This window comes from Carassius carassius, chromosome 34 (genome assembly GCF_963082965.1).
Source record: "Carassius carassius chromosome 34, fCarCar2.1, whole genome shotgun sequence".
Lineage (NCBI taxonomy): Eukaryota > Metazoa > Chordata > Actinopteri > Cypriniformes > Cyprinidae > Carassius > Carassius carassius.
This window is the reverse complement of record NC_081788.1, coordinates 11,168,056-11,184,336: the sequence shown is the minus strand read 5'-3', so window position 1 is coordinate 11,184,336 and position 16,281 is coordinate 11,168,056. Positions and strand designations below refer to the sequence as shown.

Here is a 16,281-nt window from a genome sequence, read left to right as displayed (position 1 = left end):
GGTGCATTGTGGGTAACTCGACTTGTAGTTTCTGATGGATCAGTCAGTCTGTAGTGCCGACTGAGTTACTGGCGCTAGTAGTCATTTTACAATCAGAGTATGTCATCAGTATCAGGTCGGAGGGTTTCGGCACACATACAAGGGTAATCAAGAAGACACAAAGGCAATCTCGGATTAAAACATTAAGTTTCAAAACTTTTGAACTTACGTTACATCAAAACAAGTGCAATGACTTCGAATGAGCACTCGCTTCAAGCTTTGTCCTGGAGAAAACTTTACTTGAGTCGAGCTAAACTTAAAGCGACAAGCAGAACCTCTGCTCTGTTCTCCGGCTTTGCTATGGTGAGTTAATGAAGCAATTACTTAACACTTTGGGTGCAAAGGTGGAATTATTGCTATATAGTTGGAGCCTTGTAACATGACGCATGACATGACAGTCGCATTGATGTGCAAACGACACCTGTCATGGATATAGCGTTTAGAGGGCTAGAAACATCAGCCTTTCACACTAACCTTGTATTTAAGTCCTTCTTCGACATCATTCTCAAAAGTGTTAGTCGGTGCTCTCAGTTGTGGGCTTTTTGATTCAGCCCAGTGAACCGAATCTTTTGATTCCGTTTATTAAAAAGATTCATTCGTACCCTTTCAACGATTCATTCCTTCTCTGCAGGTACTCGCCAGTAGCGCGACAAGTGTGTGTTTTTGTGTCTTATTGAATAATTCGTTCAGTAGATTCAGTTTCAATGCAGATTCAAAGGGCTCTACACAATCCCAGCTTATAAATACGGGTTTTATCTAGTGAAAGATCTGTAATTTTCTTAATTAATTTTTTTATATACTTTTTAACCACAATTGCACATCTTACACTAGCTCTGCAATGCACACGCGTTACATGCATTACGTGGTCATTAGGGATGCATCGGCTCCGATACTGGCATTTTCTGCAGATCGAGTATCGGTCAGACGAGACCGATACAAATCCGATACTGTGCGTATACTATTCTTTGTTATTGTTGAGCACCAGGAAAGGCACAAAAACATTATAAAGCACCAAACAGTTTTCGTGCACATATTTCAAGTGTTCTGAAGCTGTCCCATAGTTCGGTTTGAGGTACAAATTAATATTGAAGTCCTTAAATTCAAGTTCACATAAACTCTTCTTTCAGCAATCAAACAGTGTGTTCGGTTACTAGAGCCAAAACCATGAGGTATAAAACTGTTTTAAAAAAAAGGGCTCGTTAATCTAACGCACTGACTTGATACACTACGTATCAATATCTCTTCCCTTTGTACTAGTGAATTAATTGATCGATTTGACCGGTTCTTCTTAGTGAACCACTTGAACCAGTTCACGATATCGGACTGAATTGTTTTTTAACGTGGCCAACACTGCCTGTGAGTCTAAGTAAACCAACATTCAATTACGGTACTCAAACAGTACACTGACTGAACTGCTGTGAAGAGAGAACTGAAGCAACTTACAAATGTGGACAACAGAAGCAATCAGTTGTAGTATTAAAACAACTACTATCAGATCCAAAACTAAAAGCTAAAACTGTATAAATACTATATACATTTTAAAATAAAATTAAAAATGACAAATGCATACAACATTTTTTTTTAACTTAAGATTTAAATAAAAAATAAAAAATAAAGCTAAAACAATTCAAAATATTAAAGAACAGAAGGTAAAAGAGTATCAAACATAGGTATAAAAGCCTACAATGTATATTTCTAAAATAAAAAACACAGTTTCAGATTTCTATATAAATGTATATACTTGTTTTTTCATGAATGCATTTGACAACAATACAAAGAGCAATGTGTAACATTTGACCAGATTTTAGACTTATTCACCTGTAGACTTATTTATCTGTAAATAAAATATTTCACTATTTTATAAAATTGTGCACCCGTGATGTTTCTAGAATCTAGAGTGTCATTAGCTGCTGAATTATCCACTAACCTAGTCTATAATAGTATTTTTATCATAGATTATGACTATATATTTTTCATTTGTTATTTTTCATTAAAATGAAGTTGTATGTAGTAGATTGTGATTAACACACAAAAGAGGGATGATCAGGTGAACACAGAGAAGTATAGAAATTCGTAATTGATTTAAAAAAAAAAACTGCTGGTATAGGATTGGATCGGCAGATATCAGAACTTTCGGTATCTTGGATAACATGGGCTGAGTAAATGACCAGGAAATTGTTATTCTGGAACTGAACTTATACTTTAATAACTTTCTCTGAGTTCATTCAAACTTTGTTCACAATATAGTCATCTCTTTCAGCACGGCACCAAATCTCCTGCAAAACTGCGACAGATAAACTGTTCCTTTACAACAAGGACTTGAATGCTGGTTTCTGGTTATTTATGCTGTAGTCTGTCTACGAGAATGAAACGTTCACTTAAAAGAGTCGTTAACACCGATACGGTTACGAATGAAGCTCCTAAATTAAATTGTTTAAATACCAATTAGTTTAAATATTAATACTGTAGTTAAAAAACTACTGCATTACTGCAGTAATCGCTAGCAAATAAAAATGCACTTGATTTTACATTTTATTCAAATAAATTGACATTTGGCGTTTACATTAATGCAGATATTCCCTAAATGCACTTCAGTTTTCTCACAAAATAATATTAATACGAGGACATGTTTTGCTATCTGTTCATATTGTAGTGATGATGTTTGATTGAACACACAGCCGTTGATTTAGATATGGGAAGCATTGTTTCCTCCCCTGTAAAAGTTCATAAACATGTTTATTCTGTTCTCATAACTTGAGTTTCGACTGACCTTAGAACCAGAAAGGTGCTATAAGTTTCCGGAAATGTGTTTAAGCGACTGGAAAATTGCGTAGAGGTTGATTATTGGGCTTGAGGTTAGTCTCTGAGAAATAAGTGCATCACAGGAAATGAGCTGAACATGAGTGGCATGAGGTAACTGCATTTCACAAACAGATCTCTCTCAGGGATACGTGTCAATTACAGATAATAACACATTTCAGTTTACCATACTCATCTCATATCTGTGGCACCATGTAACATGTTGGGCTGCTTTTGGCCTCATTAACCAGAGGACGTGGGATCTGTGGTGTGCTCAAAAGCATGAGGAAAAACAAAAATATTTTTCCTGATCAAAATGTTTGTCTTGTTTTTCAATAAAAGATTTGAACATCAATAAAATAAGACCAGTGAAATGACATATTTAAGTGCATAATTACAAACTCCAAGATATTGAGACTTATTTTTCACAGAGAATACAGAATTGTTTTATTTATTTCTTTGCTGCTTTATCGATTTAGGTAGTTGCAGTGAGCTAATGCAACATGTTTTGTCACAATTTCATTGCATACAATTAATTTAAATGTATAAAATGGAAGTTTATTTAATCCACTTTCTTTGGGATTTTATAATTTTCATCAGTCACATCTTAATTCATATTCAGACAGACGCATTCATGTTTTAATCTAAACTGAAAACATATTATACATATTTTATTTCTGCTGGTTTGCCAGAGCAATATTTCTTATGATCAGTTAGTTTTACTTGATGTACTAAAATAACAATTAAAAATGGGTAATAACTGCATGGAAACATTTAAAACAACGAGTAGCCTTATACAAATGATAAAAACACAAAATTACTAAACTTTAGTAAAAATTCAAACATAAAATCTTATTAAAATATTTATAAAACTATAATAGTATTTCAGTGGTACTAAAATAGCACTGCCATGTAGTGTAGTTAATTTCTTGTGTTTGTCAAAACTCTCAATAGCTAATAAGTGGTTAAAAAAAAACCTGATTCAGAATTCTAGGAATATGTTTCAGTAAAGTAACTTCATCAGAGGAGCACAGCTGTGCAGGTTTATCTCAGTTTAGTTATTTGAAAGTTTAATTTATTGAGGTTAACTGTGACTGTCTTATGTTACCGATGAATGTGCTTTCAGGTTGCGATGGTGGAGGCCCAGCTGGAGAACGATCACGATTACCCTCCGGGCTTACTGATCGCTTTCAGTGCCTGCACAACAGTGCTGGTGGCCGTCCATCTCTTTGCCTTGATGATCAGCACATGTATCCTGCCCAACCTGGAGGCCGTGAGCAACGTCCACAACCTGAACTCCATAAAGGAATCTCCACACGAGCGCATGCACGGCCACATCGAGCTGGCCTGGGCCTTCTCCACCGTACTAGGCACCCTCCTCTTTCTTGCCGAGGTGGTTCTTCTGTGCTGGGTGAAGTTCCTCCCGCTGAAGAATAATTCTGCATCTCCAGGGATGAGCCCGGGGGTAGCTGCAGCAGTCGCCTCTACTGTCATCATGGTGCCCTTTGGCTTGGTGTTCATTGTTTTCGCATTCCATTTCTACCGTTCGCTGGTCAGCCACAAAACAGAGCAGCAGCACCAGGAGTTGGAGGTTCTGGCCAAAATCACACAGATGCAAAACCAACTGGATCACAGGGGAGATGCGTCCAACCATCCCTCTTCAGCACACTTAGTCTAGTCGATGTGCTTAGATGAGCCCTTATTCTCAGACCAAACAACATGTGGACTGTTGTCCTGAATAGACACCAGAGGATGGGAATCAGGGATTCTGCAATTGCACAGTATTGTGATGCCTTGTTTAATATGTAGTGTACATACAAGCTTAACCGGCATTTCTAATCATCTCTTTGCACACAAAGTAAGAGAAAAAATGCAGTTGAAATGGTTTCTCCAAAAAGAAAACATGTAGTTCGAGACTTGGGAATTGATTGGATCGTTGTCTCGTGTGAGTGACAGGTTGCCTCACACTTGCCCCAGTAATCACATCATGAAAAAAAGAGACAAAGTGTTGTTTTTAAGACGGAGGGGGTAAATGCTGCAATATTCCATCAAAAAATTTAGATTTGTCAGAAAATAAGAAGTTAAAGGAAAAAATATTAAGGATTGGCATCAGTGATTTTATTCAGTTTGGGGTTAAAATAACATTAAAGCATAACATTAATGTTAAAATTAAAATAATGTTAGAAAATAAAGAGTTTTGATCCCCTCCCTTCCCCGCTGCTGTTAGTTGTCTGGCTGTCTTTCTAAAGTTTTAATTTCGATTTCAGCATTTTTGATGCTTCCAGCTTAGAAAAAGTTTTTATAGCTGCAGGATTCAGTGGCAAAATAATAAAGATGTAGGCCTTTTTTTAAATTGTAATTCAGGCGATTGAATAGTGACACCAACATGTTTGCAAGAGCTGTTTAGTTGTTCTAGTTCAGTATTTCCATTTACTGTTAGTCCAAATTATTACACTCAAATGCAGTTAGAATGTTTTTAAGTATTATGATGATAGATTCATTATCTTTTTCTGTTCAGTTTAACCGCATAAAGCCTAAATGTGGTTTTACATTTTTACCCTGGAAGTGACATGGTGTCATGCTTTTATTTTTAAACGCAGCATTAAAATGACATTGAAAATAACATTTGGTAGATCCGTTTTCCTAAAACCCACATTTAAAAAAAAAATTGGGGAATTTTTGTAAATTATATTTTGTTTTTCAGCTCAAAAATGTATATTATAAATATTGTGTATTTTCTTTTACTCTGTTTGTTCGTCGTGTTTTGATTGTGTGAACAAAATGTGGACTTATTATTTTTAAAATAGATATTTTAAAAAGCCTTTTGCTGTGAAGAGGCTATTCAATTATACTGCTATAATTTGTTTACAGATTTCACCCTATGAGTATCTGGGCTGTTCTTCTTGAATCTTTGAAATATCCCCCACTTAAAGGTCAAACAAAGCCTTATATATATATTACTTGATTTTATAAGATGCCAGAGTTGGGAGGTGATGCTTTATTTTATGGTACTTTTTTATAAGTATATGTCAAATAGAAAATGTGCATTTGCCTAATAAAAAGTGAAAGTGAAAAAAGTGCTGAGTTTTTCTTTTGTAAGAACAGTTTTAAGAGTAAGCAGAGTATAATTTTTTAATTGTTCCAAACATTAAAAAGAAAATAATTTCAAAAGCCCTTTAAATCTTGTCTCAAATTAAAAGCACTCTTGATGGGGTAAACAGAGCTTTTTTTACTAGCACGCAATACCAGAGACAATTTGACAATACGCACTATACAACAAGAAAAAAATAGAAAATGTCCAAAAAAGTATTTAATGCATCGCTATGGAGGATTTGAGTTTCTGAGTTCCTTGCGCCCCCTTGAGGAGGACATCTGAACATCTAATGTTATAAACTCTTCTCTCCATCGTACAATAGTACGTGAATACAATTTTATTTTTTATTTTTTTTTAACGCAGTGAGACAATGCCGTGATTACACTTACTGAAACTATGATTAAAAATAAAAAGTTTATTGGAAACGTATTCAGGAAGATAAAAAAATATTTTCTATGCTTTACATTTGGATGCATGATTTCTCATCTGCATGGCAGGAAGAAATGAATGCAAGAAATACGACTATAAATATCTCCAGGGTTGTTAACGTTACCTAAAACTAAAAAATGTTCAAGGTGAAACCTGAAAGTCTTCTTGACTGATTATAAAATAGTCTACTAGGACTTGTAATGCATTGCCTTCATCAGCAGATGGCAGTGATGACCAGGTTCAATCAGAGCAAGACCTCCAAAAGACCCCAGAATCATGTGTATTTGACCTACAGGTGATTAGAAAAGCTGGAAAATATACCTCAAGAAACTTCACCTCTGTATCTATTAATATGTTTTGTGGATAATAATGAACAGTCTTGTGTTGCTATCTTATTATATGTGACAAACAACGTGAGCTTATTCTTTGATATTCTGGGTCTTTCTGCTGGAGGTGCAGGTGATCCTGAGTTCATTACTGCCTCGTTGTGTTTGCTCGGTTGCGCATAGACCCTGAAATGATGCTCAGGGTGATCAGTGATGTCTCTGTTAACTTAAGCGTGACTGTGTTGGTATGCTGCTTTGCTTCTAAAGACATTCAGAGGGTCATCTCTCTCTCTCTCGCTCTGTTTCTGCTCACTTCCCGTCACTCTGTAGCTTTGATGGGGTGCCATGTATCTCTCACACTGGAGGTCTTTTCATTGGGAGCACCTGTCAGGAGGAAGTGGGGAATGGTGGTTTGTTGTCACAGGCAGGGAATTCACAGCAATGGCCAGATGAGGCAGAAGTGTGTCTATGTGTGTGTGTGTGAAGGGAAAGAGATGTCTGCTGGGTGACAGATGAAGAAAGAGGTGAGAAGTAGAGGGTAAAAGACTGCAAAAGAGCTCCAGTCAATTTGGACGGAGTTTTGTGTGTTGGCGGGTTTTGATTGAGTTTAACCAGATCAAACACAAACACACGTTTATTTAAATGAGGACATTCCAGGCCAGGGGTTTTCAAACTGGGGTCTGTGAAGCTCCAGGGTCTGCAAATGAGTGCTAGGGGGTCCGGAAGAAGTTTAGAAGTAAACAATAAGACATAAAGAATAAGATTAAACTGCCTAATGTTCCAAAAAAAAAAAAATAGATCATTTAAATAAAATACACACATACACAGACACACACAAAATTAATTAATTCGAAAAAATAAATAAAAAATAAATCTCTTTGCTCTTTTTGAGATTTTGGCCGGATAAACTGATTAAAAAAAAGATGGTGCATGGTCAGTGTTAAAGAATTAAAAGTTTAAATAATTCAGTTAAAATTAGATTAAAATATTGATTCTTGGTGTAAAAATAATATACAGTTTTATGAAGAAATAAAATCATTGAAATATACACCTAATACTGTTAAAAATAAAGTTTCTTTATTGGTATCTATATGAAGAACTTTTAATTCAATATTTTATTCAACTAACAATTCTTTATAGTGGAAAAGACTCTTAGGGGTTAAAATTTTTTTATTCAAATAAAGAAAAAAATGGTTCTTTCAACGATGCATTTGTGGAACCCAGAATAGGTTCTGCTGATGCATCTGTGTACCTTTGAAATGTTTATTTGTTTATTTTTTTAAGTGTTTAATAAAGGTGTTGATCAAATTCTTAATAGCAAGTAAGAGGAGACAAAGGAATGCAATAGCACACATTTTGTCAGTTTGAACACCTGTATGTGAGTGTGTGTGTGTTGGAGTGTGCAAGGCCGGATCTGGATGCAGAGACGACTCATCCTTCCTCCTGGAGCTACAAAGAGTCCGTTTAGGTGCTCGTGAGAGGATGGCATTGTGCGGGTCGCCCATCCCTGGCTGCCCTGTAGAGAGCTAAATGATTCTGCTCTCACTGCCAGTCCAGCTGGCCACTCATACAGACACACTCATATAAACACACGACATCATCCCGCCAAAATCTCCATCGGATGCAGCTCCCTCCAGTGAAGGACAGACGGACAGACTGGGGTTTATGCATCTCACGTTTAATCTTACATAATATAGTTTCATCATAATTATTAATACTTTGTGCAGATTTGTTTACTTCTCATTGTGGTAAGAAAGTGTTGCGACTGCAGTAGTGCTGCGTGTGCATATCTTGCACATTAACCTCGTCTGGTCAAATCCTGACCCAGTTGTAGCATCCTGAGGAAACAGCACGTTTACTCCATTAAGAAGCCCAATGTTAGAGGAAGACCTGCCTGCTCTCCCCTCCTGGTGTTATCATTAACACAGAGACACGTATGCACACACACAGCCCAACAGCATCATACTTGGAAGCTGATGTGTTTTATATTGTGTTTTTTTTATTTATTTATTACTTTTGGGGGGGGGGGGGCTGAATGAGGGATGAGTAAATGGTGATTGTGCTGTGCAATATGGTTATTGTTCGGCTTGCTGGTACTATATATTATCTTTTATTGGCCAAACACAGACATATGCACATACAATGAGGCCCTCAAATGTTGCTTGGAAAACTACACAGAACTTGATTGAAAGTCAGCGCAAACAAGTTTAGTTAGCTTTTGTCTGCAATTGAATGGAGGGGCCACTTTAGTCTTTGTCAGATGTGAATTGACACATGAACAGGTTTGGTCCTCTCTGGGAGTGTTCACTGGGAGTTGTAAAGAATATACACATTCAACAGTGTGCTTTTACTTTGGTTTTGACATCGTGTAACAGGATCATCAACATCAGCTGTGTGTATTGCTCGTCTCCTCCATTGTTATGGATATCACTCATCCAAATAACCATTTCTTCAATTGCAAGAACTGTCTGAATTGTCTGAAATGTCATAAAGCAGGTTTGACCCCTTGGACTTGCCATACAAGCTTAGACAGTAAACAGCATCTGCAGCTGGAGCCAAATATGAATTCATGAATGAAAGATCACAGACACCTGTGTAAAGAGAGAGTGCGTGTTTCTGACTTGAATGTAACGTTTTACATATCTGTTAAAAACAGGTTTAATAAACACTCCGTGTCACACAACACTGCAAACTCACACGCAAGATTTGTTCAAATGCTCAGGTCATATATTGCCTGAATCAATTTTTCCATAACATTTAGACATAAACACTATGATATAACTGTAAAATTATAAAATTTCTGGCTTTGGTAGATTACTATAGTATTTTTTTAATATTTCACATTTCAAATGTATTCATAATTTTAACCATTATATATATATATATATATATATATTTTTTTTTTTTTTTTTTTGTAAAGTTTTTTCTCATGTGGACTTTTGGCACAGGTGTTTAAAATAAGATCTAATAAAAATATTAATATTAACAACAACAACAACAACAACAATAATAATAATAATAATAATAATAATAATAATAATAATAATAATTCAATTCAATTCAATAATAATTCAGTTATAATGGTCATCTTTTAGAATCTGGCTTTAGCAGATGGGTACACTGTAAAATCACTACATATCCAGTCTTTGTGAATAACTTCTCTGTGAAATGTTTATCCTTAGGCTAATACTTTCTTTTTTTCTCCCAGAGCTCATTACTGCCTAAACAGAGGAGGAGGAGAAATCACATTAAACTTCAAAAGAGCCCAAACCACAGGGGTGAGTAAAGAGGAGATGAGAGAAGAGTGGGTAAGATGTTTCACAGGAGTTTCGAGGTATAAACAGAGATTATGAAATCATGAATAATGGAACAAATATGATAGCAGATGAGTAGGTTTCAGATTGGATAGAAGTTAACACGTTATCCATAGATGAGAAAACATCACAACAGGGAGACCAAAAGAATGATTTTTTTGACTGAATAACCACAAAAAAAGAACCTGCAATATCAAAAAGCTGAAATAAGACCCATCTGGCTTAGTTTAGAGACTTGATCTGAAGCCAAACATCATATGTGATTTATCTGGGAAAACCACTATAGAAAACACAGAAATTCCCAGTGTAGACATCACTGTCATCTCTCACATAGACAGTTGTGTAATTCTCACACGCAAGGCAAACCCAGGAGCTAATGTGTTACACATTCTCAGCAAGCTGAGCTCTGCGCTCCATCAACCAGTAACGGGAGACACTAGACTCTCCTGGCATTGTTTTTTCTCCTGTGTGACTATGTGTCCTTTAGCAAAGCTCTGCTCAAAGATGGCCTCTGTGTTTTGATAGATGAGAGGCTCCATTGTCAAGTCTGGTGTTCAGCTAGGCCAGACACACTGTGTTAAGTTTACACTGCATTCTGTACGATGAGAACAGTTGGTGTCTATCTGTCCTTAAAACTGGAAGAGAACTCAGTATGACAGCAGCATTAGGCCTGACAATAAAACACAAATGTTTATAGAATTATCCATGTAAAAAATGTTATTTGGATTAGTTTTTTTGTGACAGTGACACCTAGGCAACTCTTTTACTCAAACTCAAGAAGACTTCATATAAACCTGATACAAAAAAAAAAAAAAATTCAGTTTTTATTATTATAAAATACATTATACATACATTATACATTCAACATTATCATTATAATTTTTTTTTTTTTTTTTGTAGTAGAGCAAGCATGGCCTTTTTAAACATTTCAGCCACTTCCATTTTTAGCTGTGCAAAAACAGTTCATAATACTGCTTGATGTTGCAAACTGGTAATTGTTATCTTATTTTTTACACATTACATTGTTGCATAAACACTTTTACCGTTTACTGCACTTTGTCAAGCAGGCTGCACACCAACCTGGACCTTGGGGACTTGTGAACATGTCTGGAGGTCGCACACAAACAATAAACAGACAATTGAAACAAATTAGTTTAAATCTTTGAGAGGGTTACCAATGGTTAGGGCTTGGTTAGCACAATGTGTCAAGTAAATGTACACAGCAAACAGCAAATCATTCCTAATAATACAAATGCAAATTTTAATATCAAGTGCCATAAAATAGTATAAACTGCTAGTACATGAAAAAAATAAAAACACCAACCTAGAAATGCAGTCATAGAATGTGGTCCTGAAACTGCAGTCTCCAGTATTGCAGGATCATGGTGTAAGGGAGAACAATAAAAATCTGGTTTGGACCAAACAATTGTAGGTGTGAAAGCAGTTTAAAGTGAAAAGTGGGAAATATAAAGCCATAAGACGTAAGGTTGCAAATGTGAGATATAAAGTGTTTGTTATTATTATTATTATTATTATGAAGTAAAAATGATGGTAACATTTTAATATAAAAAATATTGACACACCTAAATATAATGACCTCGGATTGCAGTACTTCATTCAGTTAACATCTTTTTTTTTTTAGGAATGAGAATGCGGTCAGATAGAGTGCACCCAAGCCTCCTGAGGTCTGTCCATTGCCGTGAATTTGGACATTTGTTCAGTTTGAGTTTGAAGGCATGACACAGGACGCCCAAAATCCAGTGAGGAAACACACCTGTCGAGGACTGGAGGATATTCGCGAGGGTGAGTTGTGATGACAGAGGGTATGCACTTCTGCTCTTTATTATGAAGTTTAACAGCTGGAACACATACATGCATGTATATCATAATCTTACTTTGTGACAAGGTTAATGGTTTTAAATCAGCCCTCACTACACACTCCAACACACAGCATATTTGCTATTTGAGTGTTATTGTATTTCTGTATTTGAAAATCTGACTAAATGGCCACTGCAAAATCATCAAAATGTTCAGCATGAGATGATTTTTAAGGATTTTTCTCAATTCCACATGTTCAAATCACCTGTTATTTTTGGGGAAAAATTATAATTCGCTGGTTTATCTTACAGTCTCTGTGGGCAGAAGCATGAGACCTATTTCCCCTTGGACCTAATTAATGAAGTAAATGTGCAGTTGGGGTGGTGAATGGGTGCCGGAAGATTTGTCAAAGGAGTGAAGAAAAGTGTGTTGTGGTTGGCAGGATGAAATGAGCACATTCCTTTTCATTTGAAAGGCCTTTCAAAGACTTGGTTTGTTATGCTTTCCTCAAAGACCCTGAAACACGAGATTCCCATTAATTATGATTGTAAGTGAGAACCTTTAACACATAATCATTTACATTTAACATACTGTAAAATTCACATACATTTTATATAGGTGTATTTACCACATCCACTTTATGTTCCTCTACATTCTTATGCATATCAGTTTTGCTTAAAGGGTTAGTTCACCAAAGATAGCAAATTTATGTAATTAATAACTTACCCTGATGTTGTTTCAAACCCGTAAAACCTCCTAAAAAAGTTATTAATTACATAAATTGGCTATCTGGGTGAACTAACCCTTTAAGCTTGTGTAAAACTCAGTATATTGTGGACTTCAAATATTGTTTGTTCTTAAGATAAATTTCTTTGATGTTCCTAATTTTAAAATCACTGTGGATAAAAGCATTGATTAAATGTAGATATACTTGAGTCAATCTGCATTTACTTTATACTATTACAATCACAGTAAACTGTCACAGAAATGTGAATTAGCTGCTTAGCATTTTGTGTGTTTGTAGAAAAAGAGCACATTGGGCTTTTACAGTTTTTTTTTTTTTTTGGATGACATCAGTGGTCCGGTTTATGCAGCTAATGAGATTACCTCATCATATCTCTCTTCCAGACAGTGTGTATATCAGACAGTCTGCCAAAAACAATCTGCCAATATTTATCATGGGAACTCTGTATGTCACGAGGGGCTTTACCGTGTGCTCAAGTTCTTCATTCTCTGTTACTCTCTCCGTTTATTCGTTTCTCTGCTCTCTTTGATCTAAAAGTCTCTGGATGCTGTTGGTCATGTCAGTTCTGTAGTTACTGGTTGATGTCCTCATGTGTGTGTGTGTGTGTGTGTGGGTGTCGCGTCCCTTTCCCCCTTTTTTAACGGTCATCTTTTCAAAAATTATTTTACACTTGCCCCAGATTGGCTTCATACATACATGTGTCTGTGCTGTTTCATTCTTTTGGAGTCATTGGGGCCTCACAATGTCACTATTAATTAGACCATACGTTATAAGTGTGTGTATGTGTGTGTGTGTGTGTGTGTGTTTTCAGTCCTCTAAGACTGGTCTTTAATGGGTAGATCACCCCTTTACATTGGCTTCACTTATTTTATTTCAAGATATTTGATATATATACATATATATATATTTGAAACTTACAACACTGTTCACCAAACATTTTAGTCCATCTACAAACCCTGGATTTCAGAGGTACTTTGAGTTTTATGTGTTTTTGTTGTTTTGACATACAAATGTATATATATTTCTTTTATGCACTGAAGTGTGTTAACAAACATGGTTATGAAAGTGTACTTCCTTTAAGTACACTTAAATGGCCTTTGATCCATTAATATTATATTATTTTAAAGTACAGTTTTTTTTATATTTTTATATATATTGATTTGAAGTACAATACAAGTGCACATTCAATATAATTAAACACAATTCTTTTTCACAAGTGGTTTGGAAAATGGATGGATGGAAGGACTATTGAAGTTTAAATTATGTTGCACACACTAATGCATATCCATAATCATGTGTAATGACGCTAAGACGGTATTGTATTTAAGGAACATATTTAATACAGTAGGAGTAGTTAGTTACATGAATTTCAAAAAATATAATATAATATCATGAATATTTACCTATTTACACTACCATATTTGTTCCCTTCCTCCACTTGTCTTCCTTTTTTTTCCCAGAGACACTTGTCACCACGTAGCCATCTGTCTGTCTTCCCACCCCCAAACCCTGACTCTCTGTCTGTGCTTTAAACTATCTACTGATCAAGCAGCATTACCTTTGCACTGGAACTCTCTCTCTCTCTCTCACACACACACACACACACACACACACACAGAGACACATAGATTTGCTCATCAAAAAACACACACAATCACATCAGGGAGTTTAACGAAAATTATAATTTTTATATCTCCCTTTAACAAGTGCTACAAATACTGAATGTGAACATTTCTGAACATTGCAAATTGCCAGAAAAAATTGTATGAAAATACTGTACAATTTGCATCTCTACACCAGTGTATACAGGCTTCAACACAATCACACACTCCTCATCCTCAGTGCAGCATCATTGTGGTCAGTTTGAATGTTTTTCGAAAAAAATTGACACCCTGTTTGCTTGAATAGTTCTGCGTGTGTGTGTTTTGAGCGTGTCAAAGTTGATGAACAGATGTCAGCGAACATGAATTCACACATACATACACACAAAGTCACATCATTCCAGCAATCCATTCATGAATACAGTAGAGTACACCAAAGTATGAGTGTTATTTACAAACATAGAGCAATATTTTCTCCAAAGTCCATCAGTTCACCACATCAGAACGGACCAGCCGTCAATAGATTCCCACCTTTTTAACCCCTCAACCCAATGTTTTTATTTCTTCAAATTCATGGTTGCTGTTCTTCTCAATTCTTTCCCTCACACTTTGGTGGCCAGCGACAGCACCTCCGACTTTTGAGTCTGGGCGCTGAGCGTTGAAGACATGGAGCTCATGTGCCCATGCATGGCCTTCTTCAGGTTCAGCAGACACAGGCACTGCGAGCGGAAGCGCAGGTCAAAGAAGGCATAGAGGAACGGGTTGAGGCAGCTGTTGACGTACGCCAGGCACGTGGCATACGGATGAGCCAGAAGCAGAAAGTTTAGGAAGCCGCACGAGGTGGGCGCCAGGTCTAGATATGACAGCGCATCCATGCTCTTCAGCACATGGAAAGGTGTCCAGCAGAACGCAAAAACCACCACCAAGGTAGTGATGATCTTCAGGAGACGACGCTTCTTCTGGTCTTCCTTGCGCAGGTGGCTGAAATGGCGGGTGACCGTGCAGCCGATGAAGCAGTAGCAGACCGTCATGGCCAAAAAAGGCAGGAGAAAACCAAGAGCGGAGGACGAAAGGCTCAGACCTGCAATCCAAAGGGATTCGTGATGCTGATTGAGAGTCACCAGACTGAAGTCCATCGCGCAGGTGGTGCGGTTGTTCCCCGCGTCATTCACCGTAGTGCGGAACAGGAGAGTTGGCACGGCCAGCAGGCACGAGAGGAACCAGATGGCACCCAGTGACGCCAGCATGGTGGCCCGGGACCGGAGCCGCCCGCTGGACAGAGAGTGGACGATGGCGAGGTAGCGGTCAAAACTCAGGCAGGTCAGGCAGAAGACGCTTGCGTACATGTTGACGAGCACCACATAGCTGCTGATCTTGCAGAGAGCCACGCCGAACGGCCAGTGGTAACCCAGCGCCGTGTACACAGCCCACAGCGGCAGCGTGATGACGAATGTCAGGTCCGCGAGCGCCAGGTTACCGATGTAAACGTCTGCCGCGCGCCGCTTGGATTTCGCGCGCCAGACAGTGAAGATAACCACGCCGTTCCCGGAGAGCCCGAGGATGAAAATGAGCATGTACAGCACGGGAATGAGAGAATAAGACGGCTCCCACTCCGAGTAGTCGCACACAGTCTCGTTATCGTCATAGTAGTCGTACGAGTCAGCGTATTCCGGCGTTGGCTCCATTTGGTGAGGGGCGCTTTAGTTTGAGTCCGTCAGTTTTCTTGTGCAGTTTTATCCGAATGTCTGGTCTTTTATACACTTTGATATAGTTCAGTATAGTTCAGGCAGTGTTTGGATTCTTCTGTCTGAAACAAGAGTCTGAGGTAAGTCTCTCTCACTGGAAGCTGAAGCGCGTCTGTGTGACGGAGAGAAGCGCCCTGTCTTTTTAAACTCCAGACTTCTCACCCCTCCGTTTGGACCCATTTATCGGACCCCCATCCCCTCCACACAGACACACACACACACACACACACACACACACACACACACACACACACACACACACACACACACACACACACACACACACACGCACACACACACACACACACACACACACACACACACACACACACCCCAGTGTGTGTCAACAAAGTTAACAAAGTTAACTCTTG

The 16,281-nt window shown here is 37.5% G+C and overlaps 2 protein-coding genes across 2 annotated transcripts; one reads left to right on the top strand and one right to left on the bottom strand.

The window, feature by feature from the left end:
• The first annotated feature begins 5 nt into the window (after nucleotides 1–5).
• On the top strand, nucleotides 6–5,582 carry orai1a (ORAI calcium release-activated calcium modulator 1a). Its single transcript, XM_059523984.1, has 2 exons — nucleotides 6–342; nucleotides 3,965–5,582. The coding sequence occupies exons 1-2, from the start codon at nucleotides 229–231 to the stop codon at nucleotides 4,514–4,516; spliced, it is 666 nt and encodes a 221-aa protein (XP_059379967.1). The 5' UTR covers nucleotides 6–228; the 3' UTR covers nucleotides 4,517–5,582.
• An 8,299-nt stretch (nucleotides 5,583–13,881) lies between these two features.
• Nucleotides 13,882–16,043, bottom strand: aplnra (apelin receptor a). The gene has a single exon (XM_059523980.1). It carries the CDS (start codon nucleotides 15,848–15,850, stop codon nucleotides 14,768–14,770), a length of 1,083 nt encoding a protein of 360 aa, XP_059379963.1. The 5' UTR covers nucleotides 15,851–16,043; the 3' UTR covers nucleotides 13,882–14,767.
• Between the last annotated feature and the right edge of the window lie 238 nt (nucleotides 16,044–16,281).